The 21508-nt window shown below is 39.9% G+C and overlaps 2 protein-coding genes across 4 annotated transcripts; one reads left to right on the top strand and one right to left on the bottom strand.

Annotated features, from left to right (window-relative positions):
• Nucleotides 1-986: 986 nt before the first annotated feature.
• cdc73 (cell division cycle 73, Paf1/RNA polymerase II complex component, homolog (S. cerevisiae)) lies at nucleotides 987-20981 on the bottom strand. Its single transcript, XM_026313205.1, has 17 exons — nucleotides 20835-20981; nucleotides 20079-20184; nucleotides 19881-19950; nucleotides 19618-19680; nucleotides 19389-19441; nucleotides 18168-18256; nucleotides 17706-17916; nucleotides 13370-13468; nucleotides 13031-13109; nucleotides 11868-11932; nucleotides 5435-5492; nucleotides 4652-4687; nucleotides 4368-4455; nucleotides 3392-3553; nucleotides 2440-2540; nucleotides 1933-2074; nucleotides 987-1801 (listed from the first exon to the last, which is right to left on the bottom strand). Exons 1-17 carry the CDS (start codon nucleotides 20963-20965, stop codon nucleotides 1765-1767), a joined length of 1590 nt encoding a protein of 529 aa, XP_026168990.1. The 5' UTR covers nucleotides 20966-20981; the 3' UTR covers nucleotides 987-1764.
• On the top strand, nucleotides 7655-11530 carry LOC113134025 (beta-1,3-galactosyltransferase 2). Of its 3 annotated transcripts, none has more exons than XM_026313207.2 (2): nucleotides 7655-7983; nucleotides 9649-11530. In XM_026313207.2, the coding sequence occupies exon 2, from the start codon at nucleotides 9815-9817 to the stop codon at nucleotides 11084-11086; it is 1272 nt and encodes a 423-aa protein (XP_026168992.1). In that variant the 5' UTR covers nucleotides 7655-7983; nucleotides 9649-9814; the 3' UTR covers nucleotides 11087-11530. The 3 variants fall into 3 exon arrangements, with proteins under 3 accessions (XP_026168992.1, XP_026168991.1, XP_026168993.1); XM_026313206.2 differs by having other exon boundaries at nucleotides 7655-8456; XM_026313208.2 differs by lacking the exon at nucleotides 7655-7983 and adding an exon at nucleotides 8534-8786.
• Nucleotides 20982-21508: the final 527 nt, after the last annotated feature.

The raw sequence follows: 21508 nt of genomic DNA, 5'->3' as shown, positions 1-21508 counted from the left end.
GTCCATTCTTGCTCATTGCCAGTTATCTCAGACGCTTGATTGCAGTTGTTGCTGCCAAGGGTGGCACAACCAGTTATTAGGTTTCAGGGGCAATTACTTTTTCACAGGGCTTGGACAGCTTTTTCCCTTAATAAATGAAGTCATCATTTAAAAAAAACTGCATTTCGATTTACTTTGGTTATCTTTGTATAACATTACAATATGTTTGATGGTCTGAATCATTTAAGTGTGACAAATAAGCAAAAAAATTAAAAATCAGGAAGGGAGCAAATACTTTTTATAGCACTGTATTTACCATAATGTCTGCAAATCTAAAAAAAAAATCTAAAATCTTCTGCTTCCTATTGACAAGAATAATTTTTCTGCTTACGACTTCACATTTACAGTAAGAGGGACTCAAGGGGAGCCTGGAGCAGTCAGAAACACCAATTCGGTTTGGCTGGCTGAAACAACATAAATCACCCATAGGAACTCACAGAGTGAAACCAGATCTCTGCGCATAAAGTCTCCAGTCTTAAGATTTACAGTGTTTTTCAGCTCTGCAAGGCAACAGGGTGACCCAGCATGATATACGACGACGCATATATTCACCTAATCTACTGCTAGTTGCTAGTATCGATAGACACTGCTGTTTTGTTTGTAGGCCGAGTGCATTTTTCATTATCATCATATGTAGTTTGTTAAGACTGCCTCCTTATGGGGCTGAATTAACCTTTATATTTAGGTGTCCCTGTTGCCTCTACATGACTGACACTAGCCGCCAGCTTCAGACAAAAACCTAAAAAACCAACCAGTACTCTTACTGTGGAATACTGTCATTTAATTTGTTTTACTGGAACAGCTTCATTTAGAAAGTTGCGAGCACACACTATAATACTAAGGGTGTCAGACCTAGATTTAGACACTGGGCTCCTACTTGAATATTTAACGTACATGTGCATACTGATACAGGGAGAAAATTAAGTGAACTTTAACCACGGACAACAGGTGGCACAAACATTTGTTTCTGAAGCTTTATTGTCTAATTTAATGCAATGACATTAAAGCAATAACTTCCATAATTTCTCTCTTCTAGCACAACACCAATAGAAAAGAAAAAGAAGACTTTAACACGGGTCATTGTATGACCAAAAGATGTGCTGATCTGTCAAAAAACTGAGCTAGGAACTGGCTGCCTGACTGAGATCATTTTACTGAGCCAAGGCAGTTTCGTATTAACAAAGCACTTACCAGCATCCCCCTCTGCTCAAAGAGCTTTGGCTCTGATAAGATTTATCATATATACATTCAGACCACAAACACAGAAAAACATTAAGTGTAAAGGAAGTTTCTTTCCTCAAACCTGGTGACAGTTTTGTAAGTTATTTTCACATTTCTCTCAATCTAAGCAGTTCTCCTCTCAACTTCCTCTTCCTCTGACCCCGTTAAGTTGCTCATTTAAGTTGCTTCCACAGTATGTGGCCTTTTTAATATAAAATATCTTTTGGTATTTTTCTTTAACTACATGAAAATATTAGAAAACAATTACAACGAAACCACAAAAATTGTCCAGACTTTCCAGAGTCCAGAGTGCTGCATTAGAGGTCCTCAAGGAAACCCTCTGGACAATGTGCTGTCCACCTCCTGTCGCATGGGGATGGCTTTGGACAATGGGATGACAGCTTGGATGAGAGGGGCTACCTCTAAATGGGTCGGACCGAGGAGAGTTGGAAAGTCGAAGAATTCATCGGTGGGATTTTCAGAGATGGATGCTGTGATCTGAGCTCAGAATCTGAGGTGAGATTTGTGTTTTACCATATATCTGGTAAACGAGAAAGAGACGGAAGTAGAGTGACCTTGTCAACAAAATGCTTTTATAAAACATTCAAAATAACATTTGTTGGAGACAAACAAACACAGTGAATACAAATGAAAGTGTAGGAGAATAAATACCTGTCGAGGGTTTCCCAGAAGCGCAGGAAAACAGGTCGGTCCAGATGGCGCCTGTGGCGACTCAGCTCTAGGACGGTCACATCCCACTTTTGCACATTGGGGTCTGTCTTTGCCTCATCATACTTCAAATGAAAGGCTCGAACTGCAGAAGACATATGCACCCACATATTTATATAAATTAACTCTGGCAGATGTAAAACCAGTCATTAGCTTCCAGAGCTGCCTGTTGTTCAAATCAAGTGTTCAGCATCTTACCACATGTCTCATTTTGCTCTGAAATTATAAAAACAGGTCTTTGCAGGAGATATGTCTACAAAGACTTATTCAGCTTGGTCAACTTTTGTTCTTCTGATCTCGATGTGACTTTAAGATTGGTGGGAATCTAAAACTTTAAATTATATTAATCTTGCAGGCGTTCCACCACCATTAACAAACACGGGCTGATGCCTTGTTAAGGATAGTAACAAAAAATATCTATTAAAACATATCATATCATATATTGCTCACTTTTGGCAAATATGTCAACAGGAGATCCATCGGGCAGCAGCCACGGCCAGCCTTTGAACTGCCACGCAGGACCCTGCACAAACACAGCCACCACTCGATCCCTGCAGGAAGAGACATTCACAGACTGCTGTTAGAAACAACTATTATTAGTTAACATGAAACCACATCACTTGCCTGCCACCAGTTTACACTAAAGGTGTTATTAGGTAACATCATACATCAATATCATTTCATGATCAATGTGATATTTATTTTTTTGAAGCGTAGCAGGCTGATACTGTAATTAAAGAGTCACTATTCTAATATGATGAGGGAAGAACAAGGTGTTGACAACACCAGTACAATACACACCCAAGTCTAAGTTTGATAACAGGATGGAAGCCTCACTCCTCAAAGTGTTGTGGACAAAATGAAAACACAACTGAGAGGACTTGAAAATAGAAAGTGTGTCCTTCTCACTGCTTTAAAACATACAAGTAATAAATAAACCCACACAGAGGCTTGTATTTTATACCAATTAGACACAAATTCTAAAACATTCTCGAAAACAACCCTGACGCTTATAACACAGGGTTGTGCCATCCTGAGTAATTTTTGTCAAACAGTAATGACTCAATCTCTCAGATGCTGGTGTGAGCAGCTGAGCCATCTGAAGAGTGGTCTGACAACTGTCTGTTTCATGGTATGACTAAGTCAAACAAAGAGCTGTACAAGTGGTTAGTGCTTGTTGCTAGCAAGAGAGAATTTTAAGATGAAAAAGAATCATTTTTTCAGGACAGTAGAGGAAAATATGGGATTATATTATACAAAACAAATGTTTCATCAGACAGGCTCATCTTAAAAGAAACTGGTAAGAAATGGTCACACCTGGAACGCTTGCTGGTTGACTCCACATAATTTGCCTGTGGGGTCGACAACTCATCACACAAACGATTAAAATAAAAAAGCTCACCAGTCCTGTGGAGCCAGCTTGAGTGGCTGATCAATGACACGATAAGGCGCAGTTACGCTCTGTGTCGTGCCACCAGGCTGAATCTGGTCTCTGCGTCTCTGAAGCAGAACCTCATTGTCCCGCGGGATGCCTTGCTTCTTCTTCTCTTCTGATGTCACAAACCTGATATGGTACAAACAAAGTTTCATTTCTGCTTCAGAATGGCTGCTGGGGTAGTGCAAATTGACGCTGGCAGCTCTGTCCTGCTTTACTCAACTTGGGTAAGATGATACTCAATCTCAGTCAAAGTTTTTTGAAACAGCAGTGTGTGTGTCAAACACACCTATCAGTACTCATCCCATCTAATCTTCTCTCCTGTTTTACACTAAGTCACTGACACAAAAATATTTCATCATGTCTCCCTTGATGGACCATCAGTAAGTGAGGTTTCTAATTTGAGCTTAGAAAACAAGTAGTTATTATGTGCATATGTAAGACCCTACGCACTGGGTTACTGTTTCAAACAAAGCCTGATACAGGTGAGTGAGCAACAGAATTTCATGGGCATACTATTTTTTATTAATTTAGCTGCTCAAACTGAGGGTGATGTTTGTTTTAAACATTTCTTTTGCTGCATTGGAGGGTCTTTCTGTGAGTGTTGGCATTCAGGCAACCCGAGAGGAGGAGGAGGAGACACTGCTTCACCTTCTTCCCAACGTGGGCGACGTTGTTTAACATTACTTCACACGGATGAATGAATTCCATAATGCTCAAAATGTGTGACGTGGTCTTGTGACTTATAAGAGCAGTGTGTCCCAACTTTCACTACTCATTTTGTTTAAAAATTAAAAAGAATTTCTACTGATTTGATATTTATTAATAATATCTATTTATAATATATTTAATAATTAAATGACTCCTCTCCTGGCTCTGTGTTAAGGCTTTCTAAAAATAGCAAAAGCACAGTTTAGTCAGTGTAATAGGAATTTATAATTACTTAAGGTCCTGCAGAAGATCCTTAGCATTAAGCATTGTGATGAGTGAGGTGGTGGCAGCGGGGATGATGATGATGGGTGTCCGTGACCCTGTCAAGAAAATTCAAAATAAACTCTAATACAGATTAACTACTGGATAGAGATGCAGACAGTTATATGAAATAACAGTAAGCAAGTGGTATGTATAAAAAAAAAAAAACAAAGTTTATAATGTAATATATGTCACTACATAATGCACAGTGTACTCTATCTTACATCTCAGCCCAAAACATGATATTCACTGTACCTTTCTTCTGATTGGGAGGAGGTCTGGCTTGTGAAACTACAGAGGAAAAAATTAATAAAGAAATGTAAAATCATTATGAGCACATACATATTTAAATGGACTGAAGGGCTCTACTAACTACTAAATTAGCTAGTGCTGGAGGTATAATAATAACAACTCAGAAATTATTTAAAGTGGACAGCTCACTTAAAGGAAATAAAAAGCTCTAGGGTCCAAGTACTTTGTTTAATGAGCATCTATTTTCTTTTATTTAGACATTTGTGTTCTTGTCAAGTTCACTGCCCTACTAATCTACAGTTGTATGTCAAATATGTTACACCCAGCTAGCAAAGACTGATAGAGCCTTGTCGCACTCTCAACAACAAAAAAAAAAAAAAAAACCTGTGAAGAAGCATTCTGGGGCAGTGCTTGCTGAGGAATGAAACAGGCATGATTTTTCCTCTTCAAACAAAAGTCTGTTTCTTTATCAAGTATAAGATATATAAGACTAAACCAGTTAAAGCTGCACTTTTGGAGGAGAAACCAATTTACCTGACCATGTATGTCCAAAATTGGTTTCATATCGTAGAATGTCCTTATAGTTTTACACACTGTGACAAGCAACTCAAACATGTTTACCATAGTTTGCAATTTACCAACAAGCCTCTGCTATCTACAAAAAACAACTTGTGCAGTCTAATACCCATTTATTAGAACAGACTAGCACTGCTCAACCTGTGCATGAAAAAACATTTCAAGTGGACATATATGAATGTACATAAATATTTTGAATTTCACACCAACCTGGTCGAGGGACGGGCTGTAGTGCTGGGGTCTGGGCCTTCCGAGCAGATGCTCCTTCCTGGAAAAAATAATCATAAAGATCATAGTCAAAACAAACAAAAAAAAAAAAACCCAAAAAAAACAAAACAAAAAAAAAAGACAAGTGCAAGTGTCACGTGTTTTGTGTAAGACACTAGGCGCTGCACAAGTCACTTTGCAGTATAGACAAAGGGATTACAGTATTATGTGCTAGCTACCTAACATAGTATAGGTAGTGTCATGGTTTGGGCCAGTGGCGGACAGACTGTCGGGAGCACTGGGAAATTTCACGGTGGCATGTGGGCGATAACAGAGCAGCAGGAGAAGTTGACGGACTCTCAGAATCCTTGCATCAAGCGCGACTTGCACTCTCGCTGCGGTGCCAAGAAAGAGTTGGAGCGTCTCTCGGACACGCAGTAAGCAACCATAGTACATAGCAACCACAGGGCATAGCAACCGTCCACCTGTTTGTCCGTCAATATATCAGTCAATATGAAAAGAGATACTGTGAAAATGGGGTTGAATCATAATAAAGCTGAAAAAGTATAGTTTCAGGCTGGTGTTTAGCCTCATTAATCATGCTTATGAAGTCCCTTGAAATAAATGATTCATGTTTCCTCTGCAAAAATAATGAACAGACTTGCATATTTTATATGACTCGTGTAGACCGTCTCTGGTTTAGGTTTACACCATAACAGCAGAAAGACACGGGATGCAGGGAATACTTTCGAAAACGAAGGGGATTTATTCACCCTTAAAAAAAATAATTATGCAAATTCAAAAAATGATCAATTACCAACTAAAGAACTCTAAAAGAGGTCAACAAAGGATAACTCAACTAAGGAAAAATATTAACTAAACATCTTAACAGAAAGCAAACCGATAAACAACACACAGGGGGATAAACACAAGACAACTACTAAATAATTTACAAATAAACTCCAAACAAGCAATTTCCAAATTAATAGGAATTAAGTTACTTAATTCCTATTAATAAAGAAACAAAATTGACATAAATAATATTCCAAAGTAACTATATAAGTCAAATTAAACATCTCCCTTATAGACCCCCCCCCCTGCTCCTGGGGCAGCCATTGGTATAGTCCAATTGAGGCAGAAAGTATTTCAATCTCCCCAAGGCTTCAGTCCAATCTTTTTCTCCAAATGGCCAACACCCCGGGATCCACAGAACAGTAAGTAACTAATTCATGGGATGGCCAAAGCCGAGACCATCACACAGCACTTTTACACTTTTTTAAATGAATTATAAACAAGCCACCATTAACCATCAAGTGGACCCCAAAGTGTCTTGAGTAGGAAATACATTTATTTTCTCCCCTGTTGGCCTAATAGCTCCAGGGTAGAGTCTAGCAGTTGCACTGCAGGATCACTGTCAATTACAAATTAACTGCTTGTCAGCAGCAGCTCAGGCATTTGTGCTCTCTCCCCAGTGATATTGCATGATGCATCACGATCTGCTCTGTGCCACATTATAGCTTTACACCACAGTATTTAAGGGACTGCAAGGTGAAAATAACAACCCTTTAGGGACTTTCCAGGTGGATGGAAGTCATCAAATTTATGAAAAAATCATGTAAACCCAGTGCCCCTATAAAACTCCATCTTACAGTACTCCCACTGTCGACAACAGTAACTGAGATACCTGGTATGTAAAACAGTTACATACTGTTGAATGCGTCTTTCTAAAAGGTAGAGTGAGCAAAAATGAGCACCCTCTTCCACTGCTCTTCTCAGGAAATAATACTGCTCCCAGGCATATTCTGGTAGAATTAAAATGACAACACTTGAATATGAGAATCCAGGCAGTGCAGACCAACACAGCTCAACAAGCACAGCAGAAACACTGTTTTCATTATCTACATTCTAATCACTGGCAGCCAAAGGAGATTGACAGTAGACAAATTAAAGACTTGACTAAAACGGTGGAATAAGCTCCACTGTCCACTACACAAGTGGATATAACCTTTGGGGGTGAAGATATAACATTTGCCGTCTTTTGATCAGATTAGAAAATTAAAGCAATCAGTGAGCCGAATGTAGAAATGCAGACATAACGGCTTCTCACCCCTCTCTTCACAGTACAACAAATTGAGATAATGCTTGTTCCTCTTTAGAGAGTGGGCGTGAATACAAATAGGTCAGGAGCCCAACCCCCTTCAACTGAGCAGGCAGCAACAGCAGCAGCAGAGACGGCATGACGTGGTGGGAGAACGTAGTGCCACCAAGCCTGAAGCTGCCTTTCAGGATGGACACACAACTCAAACCGTTCATCTTCCTCCTCCCCCACTGCTTTAACCCCTCTAGTTCTCTCGTTGACAGCACAGCGACAGCACAGGGGAGCTGCTGAATAATGAGGGTGAGAAGAGAAAAATGGGAGAAAAGCAAAGCTGAGAAACACATGGGAGACAGGGAAGATAACACAGTAGCATGTGAATCAAGCAAAGCAGAAGAGCGAAAGGAAACGAGGTTGAGCACGGAATTTGGAGAAAAAGCTGAACAAACGGAGAGATGTAAGGTTTTTCCATCATCCAGAGATGAGCGGTGATTTGAGCTACAGAATATAACACGCAAAACAGTTAAAGGACCTAGGGTTGCTGCTGACTGCCAGCTACCAGAGGCAGCAGTAGCAGTGCAGCACCGTTAGCAGCAAGCCTCTGGGGACAATGCGCCAAGGCAGATGGAGCGACTACAACATTGGGGCTCTGACACGCATACACAGACATATTTGAGCATGCATGTGGTAGACGGTGGCAGATTTCTGGTCTTTGCGGCTAATATAGCAATGAAGAGCAGTCATTTTGAGTATAAGAAAAGAGTGGTTTGTCACAGTGGAAAACTATAACGGAAGTTAATCAGAATCAGACTCGTCAACCCCAGGCTGTATGTGACTGAACTGGCTAAGTGCGCAGCAGGAGCAGAGACCTCTGTGTGCAAGGATTATAATTTGGCACATCCAGGAAAAATGGACATCTGCAAGAGAAAGGTACTTAGGTTAAACTGGGTGTCTGTTTATAATGATGCAAGTCAGTAATCCAACCTGCAATTATATGTCATTTTTTTGTACTGTATAGGACATGAAAGGGTGTGTCCTTTTCCTTTTGATTTCTATTTTGAAGTGGTTTACCAACTGTCTGATAATGGTATGACTAAGTCAAACAAAGAGCTGTACAAGTGGTTAGTGCTTGTTGCTAGCAAGAGAGAATTTTAAGATGAAAAAGAATCATTTTTTCCTAACAGGACAGTAGAGGAAAATATGGGATTATATTATACAAAACAAATGTTTCGTCAGACAGGCTCATCTTAAAAGAAACTGGTAAGAAATGGTCACACCTGGAACGCTTGCTGGTTGACTAATGATGCATGGGTGTTAATGCAAGTCTTTTTTAGAGCTGAAGTGAACTCTCATTAACAGTTCTTCCTCTTTGTGTGGTGGCAGCTCACAAAAACTCTTCTTTCTAAAATCCTTCCTCATATGGATTCTGGTTAAGAGTAAATACATTTACAGCTGAAAATGCAGAACATAGTTCTATCACTCTTGTTATAAAAGCAACACGATAAGATTTTGGGTTTCCTGGTTCCATGACCTGCACAGACTCAAGGTACTGTGCACCTCCTTCATGTGTTATAGTAACGATGGTGTTTTTTAATTGAAAGATTACATTTTTCTTCTGTGAAAATGATGCTCAAGTTCAAGTTTCTGAAGCTGGCACGATTTAAAAAAAAACTGTTTTCCTTAATCCGTCTAAAAGATATTTTCATAGAAGGAATGTGGCTTGTCAACATGTATTTTAGTAACCCTCCCCCACCACCATTTTTTGCTTCTCTTTAAAAAGTGGGGTGTTCTTCCTTATGCAAACTTTTATTTGTCACTTGGTGCTAGTCAGGTTGAGTTATTAAAGCTGCATTTACTAAAAACACCTGCCTGGCAAGAGCAGAGAGTGGACCAAAAATAGCAAAGTTTCATGAAACCAAAACAATGAACTGAAAAATGCTAAACCTCTTAAGAGTTGAGGGAACTGCAGAGACAAAATTGTCTGTTTCTTCATTACAAAGGCTGACACCCTTCACAGACATGTACAGCAGATAGTCAATCTATTGTCAATATCAACTATAATGTGAGATGCTCTATCTGTTTTTGTTCTCAAATGTATCATTTCCTCTCCACTGTCTTCTAGGCAATAACTGGACATCAACAAAGTGAGACATCCACAGCAGGTCAAAAACTGTTACACAACCCACCACATACAATTCACTTTGTCTCCAGCGACCAAGACCTGGGTGGAACCTGCTGATGACTGGACTTAAGTAAAATTTGTCGAGTGAATTAGTGTTGGCAGAACCATGCAGTGGAGACGACGTCATTGCTGTACACACGCAGCTAAACTTCTTTATCTGATTTCACTGTTGGGTGTACTGGTCTTTCTGGTCCAACAGGAGTGGCTGCCTAGGTTCACAGGTATGCCATGGTGGAGGGGCCATCCGGTGATTTATGGAGGTGGAGGACTCCATACCACCAAAGCCAAACTGAACGTGAGTTCCCAACATTTATTGTGGAGGTTTGTCATTGTTCCTCAGCCAACCTTCAAGTCCGATGTCAACATCAGTGTCCATCACAAGGAAGGCATCACCTCTCCACAAGGAAACCCAGGTTTTGAGAACACTCTGGCGACCAACACAAGCCAAAGTGAAGAGGGAGACCTTAGTACTTCTGTAACTCATGGACCTTTTCCTTATATCATCAATGAGCCGGACAAATGCACAGACACACAACGTGCACCATTTGTGGTGGTGTTGATAGCCACTGAAGCTCGGCAGGTGGAGGCAAGGAATGCCATACGTCAGACATGGGGGAATGAGAGTGTTGCCCCAGGTCTAGGTTTCATCAGGCTCTTCCTGCTGGGGAAAAATGAGGGGGAACTGGGACTTTTACAACAAAGGATGCTAGAAGCGGAGAGCCGGAGGCATCATGATATCATTCAGCAGGACTTTTTGGATTCTTACAAAAACCTTACCATAAAGACACTGATGGGAATGAACTGGGTGGCAATGCACTGTCCACAGGTCAGCTATGTCATGAAGACAGACAGCGACATGTTTGTCAACACAGAGTACCTCATTTATAAGCTGCTTAGGCCTGAACTGAAGCCCAAGAAGAACTACTTCACAGGTAATAACATGAGAGGCTTTGCACCCAACAGAAATAAAAATAGCAAGTGGTACATGCCCCCGGAGCTGTACCCAAGTGAGAAGTATCCCACCTTCTGCTCTGGGACAGGTTATGTCTTCTCTGGAGACTTGGCAAGGAAAATCTACATAGTGTCACTAAGTATCCAACACCTGCATTTAGAGGATGTGTATGTGGGAATATGCCTGGCCAAGCTCCGGATCGAGCCCATACCACCACCAAACGAGTTCCTATTCAACCACTGGCGTGTGTCTTATTCCAGCTGCAAGTACAACCATCTGATAACATCCCATGGGTTTCATCCCAATGAATTACTTAAATACTGGCATCACCTACAGAGCAACAAACACAACGCCTGCATCAACACGTTTAAAGACAGAGGAGGAAGGATTCACTCAAACAGAGTGAACGGACAGAAACAAACTTAATAACTGATAAATTATTGAATTCAACTCACAAGCTTCTTATTGGATATAAATAATTTCTATCTCAGCAAAGCCTCTTCTTGATTTGATATGAAGAGCTTAATCCACACTACTCACATGGGAACACAAACTCTGCATTGATGTTGTCATGAAGTGCTCTGATTACTGCCAAAAGAGACAAAAGCTGTTTCTGTGTCTGCCAAACCACTTGAGAATTTATGTACACTGTTCTATTTTACCAGGCCTGTGTTTCGCTGTTGTGCAAAAGCTGCTGTTTTTTGTAATAATGTGTGATCCAGTGTTCTAGTGTGTGTCCAAGTGTTTTGATTGCTACTGTGCTTGGACACGAGCTTAACATTAGAGCGGTCAGTGTATAGTGCCAATAAACATTTACAACATGTATCAATCAAACAGTCAGTAAGGTCTTATTAAAAGTGATTCTCCATTTCTGGACGTGAATTCTGTTTCAAAGAACTTCAGAGAGCAACAAGTCATGATCTGATTCAATGGTACACAGTGATGTGCCTCTAAAGACAATCTTAAATATGATAAAAGAAAACTGGTTTAGGCAGGCCTTCTTATTTTTTAAAAAAGTGATTATTTTATTTACAATATTTAACTACTTGAGAAACAAGACAGTGCCAAATGAATGAAGCTTTTGGGTCATGGCATGGCAGTAATCAAGTGTCATACTAACCCCGTCACACTAAGATCGATCTGGATGTGTGCACAATGAAATTCACAAATGGAGCAAAGATCTAGATATGGGAAACTTTGTTCTTACCGTCACTGACTTCAGGGTCATGCCGTGGTAAGTACCCATGGTATCAATCTTGAAACCCTCCGTTTCTAAGAACACAACACACATTGAGCTGCAGATTATTGGCAAAACAAATGGGTTCTTTCCAAAGGCATTACCGTGCTAAAATATTATGTAAAATATCTGAATGTTTTCATTGTTACACTTTATGTTCGCACACAAAGAAAACAGTCTTTTCTTTTTTTATTGTACATACTAAAGACTAAAACCTTTGTTACGAAGGTAATCAAAACCGAACAGAGGATACACTGTGCTGATGTTGTGATATACCTGCATATACTGAGGAAAGTGAAACAAAAAGCATTAACCCACCAGAAACTATCAAAGCTATGGGAATAGGTCAGCATGAAAGCAGCTGTGTTGGATGCTGGATTGCAGTAGCCATCGATGACTAGTGAGGGTAAAATATTAAATAAAGCAATAGGTTATATAATCAGGTTGGGTCTCTATATCAGACAAAGCCTTCATTCATTACCCTTCATGCAGCCTACACTTGATGATGACCACTGGCTAAGGAGGAGCAGCTAACTGGTTTTAGAATCATACTTGCAGTATGCATTAACATTATGTTTTTTTTTTTTTTTTATTTACAGTAGAACTACATGCTTCCTGATATTGATTTTTTTTCTTTATTCTTTCAGCTCTTGTCTGTCACCAGAGTGTAACCATAAAATAGTATTGATTTTAATAATTATGTGGAAGTTAACCAAGAACACATCCAAAAAAAAAAAAAAAAAAAAAAAAAAATCAACCGATCAACCTCGACATGCTTGTGGTGATAATGTGATCATTGCAGAAGTTACCAGAAATAGTTCACACAAGTAACCACTAAGTGTGGGTACTAGGGCTGAAGTGAATAATTGAATAATTTTCTTGAATGAATAAAAATTACAAAGTAAAATAAGACTATGAAACCATGCTTTGCTTAAATCAGCAGGTATAGGAATTAGTTTGGGGCATACAGCCCCAAAGTGAGATGTCTGAACTGTGGGAAGAAGCCGGAGCATTCAAAGTAAAGTAATGGTAATTAATTGCTACAACAAAAATAGCTCTCATAACTTGCATGGGCGTAATTTTTTATTGTACCTGCCACATAATCACATATCTACCTCCTAAATACAACTCACCCTCTTTTCCTTTAAATCGCTCTTGATCGTATCTGTTGTAGGCTGCTGGCACAGGCTGCTTGTTCCTTAGGGACGGGTCCTGGCAATACCATTAAACATAATTAATTACTGTACACGCCTGTCAATACACTCTCAAACCCTAAGCAGTCATTGATAGGGTCGATAATGCTTTCATTGGTTGAATTATTTATTCCTGATACATAAAAAAAAGAATTAGAAAGACAAGGAAGTAATTGACAGGTTTGGTGAAGTCAAGCCCTGGTAACATTGACACAACTTCCATAAACATCTCATGTATCTGTAAAACGTCACACATACATAATGCAGAGTAAATCTTACCACTTGAGTAGTGTTCTGTGCTGGTCTCTGCTCTGGTGCTCGCCCTTCTTCTCTGGCTTTCACTGACTGAAGAATGGCAAATATGCTCTTTGAAAAGTTCTGCAAAGGATCAATACAAATAAAGATGAAATATAAAAAAAACATACACAAAAAAATTATTTTCATATACAAAAAAATGCTTTGAATGGTGTAGTGGCTATTAATTAAGTAAGCTAATGAATTTAAAAACACTGACTCAATACTGGCACCTACAGAAATATTAAAATAAAACTTCAAAAATGGTGAATCACAAGTCAAGTTTCAACAACCGGAAACTGTAACCAGCATCTTCAATGAATAATCGACGTGTACAGCAGTATGAGTTCTTTGGGATGCTGAGTGACAAAAGAGCTGCCAGAATACACAGCCGTCACATCTGTTTACAGCTACATACCGTAAAAAGATGTTAGAAATGTTTTTAAAGAAAAACAGCTCTCAGACCACTGGTTTCAAAATCCACTATAGGCTGTCAGGTAAATAATTGAAAATTATATTTATCCCACAGTTGTAAGATTAAGTCATTTTAAATAAAATTAACAGAAACTTCTAATTATATAGGTATCTTTTTTATAGCAAAGAATTTCACAAATTATTACAGGTAAACAGGCCTTCTTTTTATAGTAGCGACTCAGTGGCTCTATACATACAACAACAAAAAAAAAGCACAGCATAATTTCAAAACATCAGAACAAAATCAATGCACTCTGTCAAACATAAGTAACACTGACACAACATAAAAGCAGAATAAACAACAATTTCATATTGTTAAACTATTGGGAGTGCGCATCAGAAAGCACAGTAAAGATTTTGCATTTTGTTGCTTCCACACATTTCGGTGGAAGTTTGCGCAATGAGTCTGCAACAGCTAGTGCAAAAGTTGAAAATTCATCGTTGTTCTGGCTGCTACTGTGTGTTGCTGCAGTATAGGTCTGAGACCGTTCATGCTCTTGATTGGCACTAGTGTCCCTTAGCTTGATCCCTCTCCTTTTTCTTCTCCTCTTACTAGACTGGCAACCTGGCAGCTTTACAGTTGACACAGCACATACAGTGGATGGATGCACATCATCACTACTGTGTGCTTGGTTAACAGAGTCACTGGCTGCCAAGTTTTGTTCAGATGACCTGATGCCCTCTGTAGTCAATAATGAGTCCAGGAACCCTTGCTCCATGTGACCTGGGTTGTTATCCTCAGACTGCAATGATATAATTTGCATGAAGGATTATCAAAACAAATGGATACTTGGTTACATACACAACCCTTTAAACATACAAATGTAAATGGCATGAACAATTCATCGAAGTAAAGTCGATTTCTCAAAAGAAAAAGGGTATTAAGCTGTTATTTTAAAAGATGTCCACGGTTTCAACAAATCTCAAGTCCAGCAGGAGGGCCCCAAGTTTAGAACCCATGAAAATGCACAGCTGTGCAATCAAATGTTTTTCATACCAAAAGATTGTGATCTCTACTTTACCGTTGCCGTATTTTTCACATCTATGCTTTTTCTAGCTATGGAACTTTGTTCCTAGGCATCCATAAGATATTTCAAATACTTCTGTTAATAACACAGGAGCATTTGCATATGTGTCTCTGGGACAGAGGAGAATTGATTACTGTTGACTCCAAAGCTAACAAAAGTGTGTTCATGAGTCAACACAGGCAAAAGTACTCAGTTCTCTGCAAATGTGAAGTAATTTCTTTAGAATAGTTTTCTTACTTGAGCTGCAGCACTGCTTGCTGCCAGCCAGCCACAGACACTTTATTCATCCCCCTTTGGGGAAATTCAGATTGTCCAGCAGCTGTTATATTTACTTACGGTTCCTGTCCGTAATGCCACTGCCCCAACAGACAACAGCACAGAACAGTGTACTAACATGCACAGCATGTTACTGCAGACACTGTACGAACTGAGCTGTCTCAAGAAGAAAAAGCGGCTCTGCCCTTTTCTGTACACTGCATCCACATTGACAGACCACTCCAGTTTTTCATCCAGTACCACCCCAAGGTCTGCACAGTCTCTATCTCCTGTCCATCAATGCAGACTAACTGGCATGGTGTAAATATAGAAATTCATCAGGCCAACAAAGCATTATATATTCAGTCACCTGGGCCCAGGGTTCCCACTCTTCTTCTTCTTCTTCGTTTTTAAAATTACAAACTTGTCCTGCATCTCTACTTTTCATTGCACTTGTCTGGCTCTTCTTCTAGAGTTTGTACAATTTTTCTCCATAAACTGGCTTGCACTCTCCGGGTCAGAGGAGAGATCCTGCCTCAAGCGGAGGAGTTTACGTAAATCATGGTCTTGTTCACAAGTGAGGGAAAAATGGAATGGGAGATTGACAGATGGATCAGTGCAGCAATGCGATCGATGTACCGGTCTGTTGTGGTAAAGAAGGAGCTGCGTTGAAAGGGGAAGCTCTTGATTTACCAGTCACTCTACATTCCTACCCTCACCTATGGTCACGAGCTCTGGGTCATGACCAGAAGGACAAGATCTTGGATACAAGCGGCCGAAATGACTTTCCTCCGCAGGGTGGCTAGGCACTCCCTTAGAGATAGGGTGAGAAGCTCGGTCACCTGGGAGGAGCTCGGAGCCAAGCTGCTGCTCCTCCACATTGAGAGGAACCTGCTTGAGCCTCTGTTCTGGACGCTTCCCCAGGGAGGTGTTCTGGGCATGTTCCACCGGGAGGAGGCCCCAGGGAAGACCCAGGACATGCTGGAGGGACTATGTCTCTCAGCTGGCCTGGGAACGCCTCGGTATCCCTCCGGAAGAGCTGGAGGATGTGTCTAGGGAGAGGGAAATCTGGGCATCCCTGTTCAGTCCACTGCCCCCGCAACTAGGCCCCAGATAATTAGCAGAAAATGGAATGGAGTTTCCCTTTGTAGAATTATGAGTCTTAGCATAAAGAAAATCAACACTGTGGCTTTGGCTTAGCTCTGTCTGAGATTCCAGTACTTAGGATAATACACTTCACTGTCAGGACTGTTTGCAGGGATGTATAACTCTGATTGGATATAATTATCTTAACCCTCTGGGGTCGACGCACGCGCCGACGCGTTTTGACGCATCTTTTCCTGATAAGGCCGAAACAAACTTAAATTACTCCGTCAATTCTGATCGTACAGATAAATGAAATATATCATTCAAATCTGTAAAGGGTCTAGTTTTAGTGGTATACCATCATAATAACAACAAAACGTTGTGCTTTTTTTAAATAAAGAAAGCCGACAGGGTGCGCTCTCGGCCTTTTCTGTCTCTGCCATTTCTCTTCACAGACACGTAAATAAAACAACCAGAATCTCAGCGAATACTTGGCTCATAAAATTAAGAACTATATGCTTGGAAAGCTTGAAATGTTTTCTTTTGAGTGAAACAATTCAAGTCGAAAACAAATCATCACTTTTGATTTAATCCGTATGAACGTAAGGAGAAGTCCGTTTTTTCCTGTCTCACCTCATTACAGGTAATGCGGTCCCGCCTTGTACACTGTCCACTGTTCACATGTAAATAATCTCAGGTGAACCAGGTAAATATATGCACACCCCCGAGAAATGACACAAAACGTCAAACTTCATCATAGAATTCACTCACTTTTTCGGCGCGTTTGGATGATGGCACGTTACGCACGTGAAGCGGCGCTCCTTACATTCCTCACAGAGACAAATAGTTTAGTTTGTCCTCAGAGTAAAAACACTGATTTTAACTCAAATGAGGATCGTTTGGCTCCTCATTGTGTTGTATTGTGCTGCACTAATCCGTCCCATCTACATTGACTGAAAGGCTCATTATGCGCGGCTTTGTCTGGTCGTTCAGTGCGTCTTTTGTCTTCTCAGGTAAATCACATGACTATTCATCCTCAGACACACCCTCTTGCATATGGCCTTTCTGGACAAAAAGTGTCTTAGAAAATTTAAATCAGTGTATTGTTTACTGTGAATGTGTGAACAAGATGACATTCACAGCACTCTGAAGTAAACACTTCAGCCTACAACATGCTGGTCTCCAAAGTCTTGTGAACCAATGTTCTGTTTGTGTTTTATGGTCTTATTTCAGTGAGTAAAAAATTTTAGTTTTTCACTAACCATGCATAAACACTTTTTTCTAAAAAACACAATCATGTATAAACTTGCTGCTCACACATTATTGTAGCCAATTTTGTGCTGATTACAGTGTTATCAGACTTTAGACATTAATATGTTTAAAAGACACTGAAAAAAGCACAAATGTCAGGACATGTCAAAATTTGTCCAGGCCCCCAAAACCCCCTCAGACCCCAGAGGGTTAAAGTGGACTCTAACCTTTCCAGTGCTCTGGAGAATGGTTGTCCTGGTCCTCCAGACCCTCTCTCTGCTGACAATATCTCTGGTGACATCCCCCTCTGCAACCACAAAGTTGCTCTTCTTCAAGGTTATGTCGTCATCCAGCTGGCTGATGGTGGAACGTTTCTTGGCCATAATCTTGGCTTTGATGGCTGCAATTTTCTCCACTGACATGGCCTCAGACAGTGATCTGGAGGCAGAAGAGTTTATTGCTCATTTTAACAGTTCACTACTTTAAGGGACTGTTTAAGGTGCAGTGCAACATAACATCACATGTTCACATCACACAACTGCAATCACATTAATATTTACTTACACTACAGTATGAAAAAATAAAAATCCCAGCTGATCTCAATAGTGAAATAGTTCACCTGGGAAATTATATTACCTCACTTGAAAAGGACACCTTATATAAATGTAGATGAATAAAATCCATTAAACCTGATTTGGTCTGTCTGCACGATGCCCTCTTTGTGGCCCTCCAGACGGGCAGCCAAACGCTCCTTGTCAATACGCACACGTTCTTCATCCTTAAAATCAAGGCAGCATACACAATATTAGCAAATTACATCATCAATTAACCAAGTCAGCCTCAAATATGTCAATTAAACTAAGTATTTTGTCAACTTTGGCCATTCTGAATTATTTATAATATAAACAGGTATGTTTATAGTGAAACAGCATGTCCGCCTTATCTCTTGGATTGTCTGAATGCCGATATTCATTCCAAACTTTGTTTCAGCTGCATACTCTATTACCTGCAGCTTAAAGTCTGCAGTATAGCATTTTCACTTGTTACAACAGGAGTTAGAGTTTAGCATAACCAAGCATTTTTACTTTTTTGACAGTACAGTATTATATTCAGTTGAGTCAAGACTGACATCTAACACTGGTGACTGCTCGACATACAGTAATTACTGTAAACATACACCAGAAGTGGTACTTTACTCCCCACATTTACACACGCATATCTGTGGTTTATACTCCTTACACCATCAAAACACGCTTATTTTTTCAACCTCCGCGAATGATGACACGACGTAAAAGACGTAACTAACTAGAGAGGGAAATCGAGTGAGGGTACAGGTTATGACAGAGAGAAAACTTGCAGAATCCGGCGACGATGCAGCAGATTTGGAAAAGCAAGGCATTCCCCATCCATGGCCATATTTTAAAACTGTTTGATGTTAAAGAAGATTTTCCTTTTTTCGGACCCTGTACTTGCTTACTTTTACTTGAGTAAAGGAGTTGAGTCAGTACTTCTACTTTTACCTGTATTTTTCACACAAGTATCTGTACTTCTTCTAGGTGAGTACTTTGGCCACCTCTGATATACACATATAAGTTGCTTCGCTATATTAGTTGCACAACAAGCCAGAGGAGTAAAAAACAGTGCTACTTATAGTTTGGAAAATACGCTAATAATTTACATTGTTACCAACAAACTAGTGAGGATCAGAGCTGTCTGTTCAAATCTGCACTGATTTTGATTATCCAGTTGTTACCAGGGTTATGTTAATAACATATTGTCTGTCTCCTGGCTTATTACTTATAGCGGATTGAAGATAAAAGCAATATATGCTCCAGAGTCACACTGACCAACAAGTGGGTGGTGAATTTAAATTTGTCAACTGATGGCTGAGATATTTTATATCAACCCACCTCAATCCTTGGTTTTTTAGCTTCAGAAGATACTTCATCAGCTGCACGTTTGACTAAAAAGCAAACAAAAAAAAAACAAAACAACGGTATGTTTTTGGCACAAAGCCCATTTGTGTTTGTACAAACTTTTCTGACCTTTTTAACAGAAACCGTCTGTGAAAATAAAGCCCTGTAGCATGAAAAACACATTACCCTCCACAACCTGTGTAACAAATATCGTATTAGTTACCTTGTGTTGGCCTTTGCAAACCTATTTCTATAGGAGCACTTCTGTCGATACTTGTTGATGTAGCTGTGAAAAGACAAAATTAGAAACTGTATTATTAAGTTACCAACATTACCAAGTGCACAGTAACACCTGATCATAAAGTGTTAATCACTGAAATTCGTCATTAAAATGCACTGTATATGTACCGAAGGAGGACACACACAAAGCGTCTGGCACACAATAAAAACAAACGCATACACACAGATCTCCCAAGTGCTACTTACAGCTCTCGCCATTGAGATATGACAGCAAACCCTTTCTGTCAGGTCGTCTGACAACAGGGATGTTCTCTGTCTGTAAACACCATACCATTATGTCAAGCAAAAACACTTTCAGGCGCGTTTTGAGGAAATATAGACTTTTTTTGTGCATGAGATTCAAAAGGTAACTACAACAGGGCACTGAAATGTTAAGGCACTTACTGCAGCTCTTCGCACATATGATGGATGCGGAAGATGCACATTGTTGAGCAAGAATAAGATGGAGTCCAAAGTATAGTACTCTTTGGGCTGGCCCTCTTTTCCAGTACTGGAGGTAGAAACACATGGGACACACACACACAAACAAAAATGACTCATACTTCAAGCTTAGCTGTCCACAGACGGCAGGCTGCACATTTCAGATAGTCTAATTTTAAAACACATAGGTTTACAATACTAAGTAAATATAGTTTGCTAACTTGATTAAATCAACAAAACGCTGGTTCGACTGTCACAGCTAGTCCATCTACTAATCCTTGTGTTATGTTTTTGCACTGTAGACGAAGCTGCTTGTGATCTCGGCTATAACTGTACACTAAAACACAAATGCTCCCCGATGACCCTCTGGACGTTTTTACCCCACATGAACACAACTCTGCGCCAGTTAACGTCGCTAACGAGTTAGCATCACACTACTACTGCAAGTTCAGCTGTAGGTTTCTCCAAAGTGTATTTGAAGTAAAGTAAATGATAAACAGATGCAAACATAAACGCTATGTGGCACAGGTCACAACGCTGAAATTTCACGCCAAAGTAAGTGAGAAGTTGTTAAAGTTTGAAGTACAACGAGGAGAGTAGTTTGTTAGTTTGTTAGCATCTTAGCATCTGTTAGCTACTGAGCACCGTGCACACCAGACACCGAGAGCATAATCAGAGGGCCTAAAGACATCGATTTAAATGTTTTTAACACTGACATACCCCCAGATTATGTAGTTGGTCTTGACATTTTTCGGCCAGGAAAACTCTCCAAATATAACTTCATCTCCTTTAGCGACGATTTCTTTTTTCTGGATGTTGTACTGACGAAGAACACTCAACACATCCGCCATCTTCACTCGTCTCGGTGTAGTGCGTAGGCAAGGCCCCCAGTTATCAACACGGTGTGACCTCGCATATTGCCTGATGCAAAAGAAACGCCTTACACATATTTCCCCTTGAGTTGTCAAAGATCGCTGCAGATAATCGCCAGGTCGAGGCGAGTACCCGACGTCAATTAACGTGATTCTTAATTTTGACCAATTTGTTTGTCGACACTGGAAGAGACAGTAATGGTCCCTGACTCCCAGTGGACTGGTCAAGGACAATGCCTCAGGATGAACATTTGGGTCATGGCTAATAATAAACCCAAAACAAAGTAACAAACACAACCACGGGAGTTCAAAGCTACCAACACAGGAACTAAAAAAACCAAACAAACAAACAAAAAAACAAAACAATATTTGAAGAGCAGCAAAGTGTTTATTAGGATTTACAATGCCACTATAGTCAAGTACTTACATGTGAAGCTAAATTGATTCAACAAACATAACAGAAAAGAAGTTAACTGTTGTGAAACATTTATTAACTACCAAACCTCATAATCTATCTCTTAT

This window comes from Mastacembelus armatus, chromosome 17, assembly GCF_900324485.2.
Source record: "Mastacembelus armatus chromosome 17, fMasArm1.2, whole genome shotgun sequence".
Taxonomy (NCBI): Eukaryota; Metazoa; Chordata; class Actinopteri; order Synbranchiformes; family Mastacembelidae; genus Mastacembelus; species Mastacembelus armatus.
Note: the sequence above shows the minus strand (reverse complement) of the source record. Positions and strands in the feature narration are given on the sequence as shown.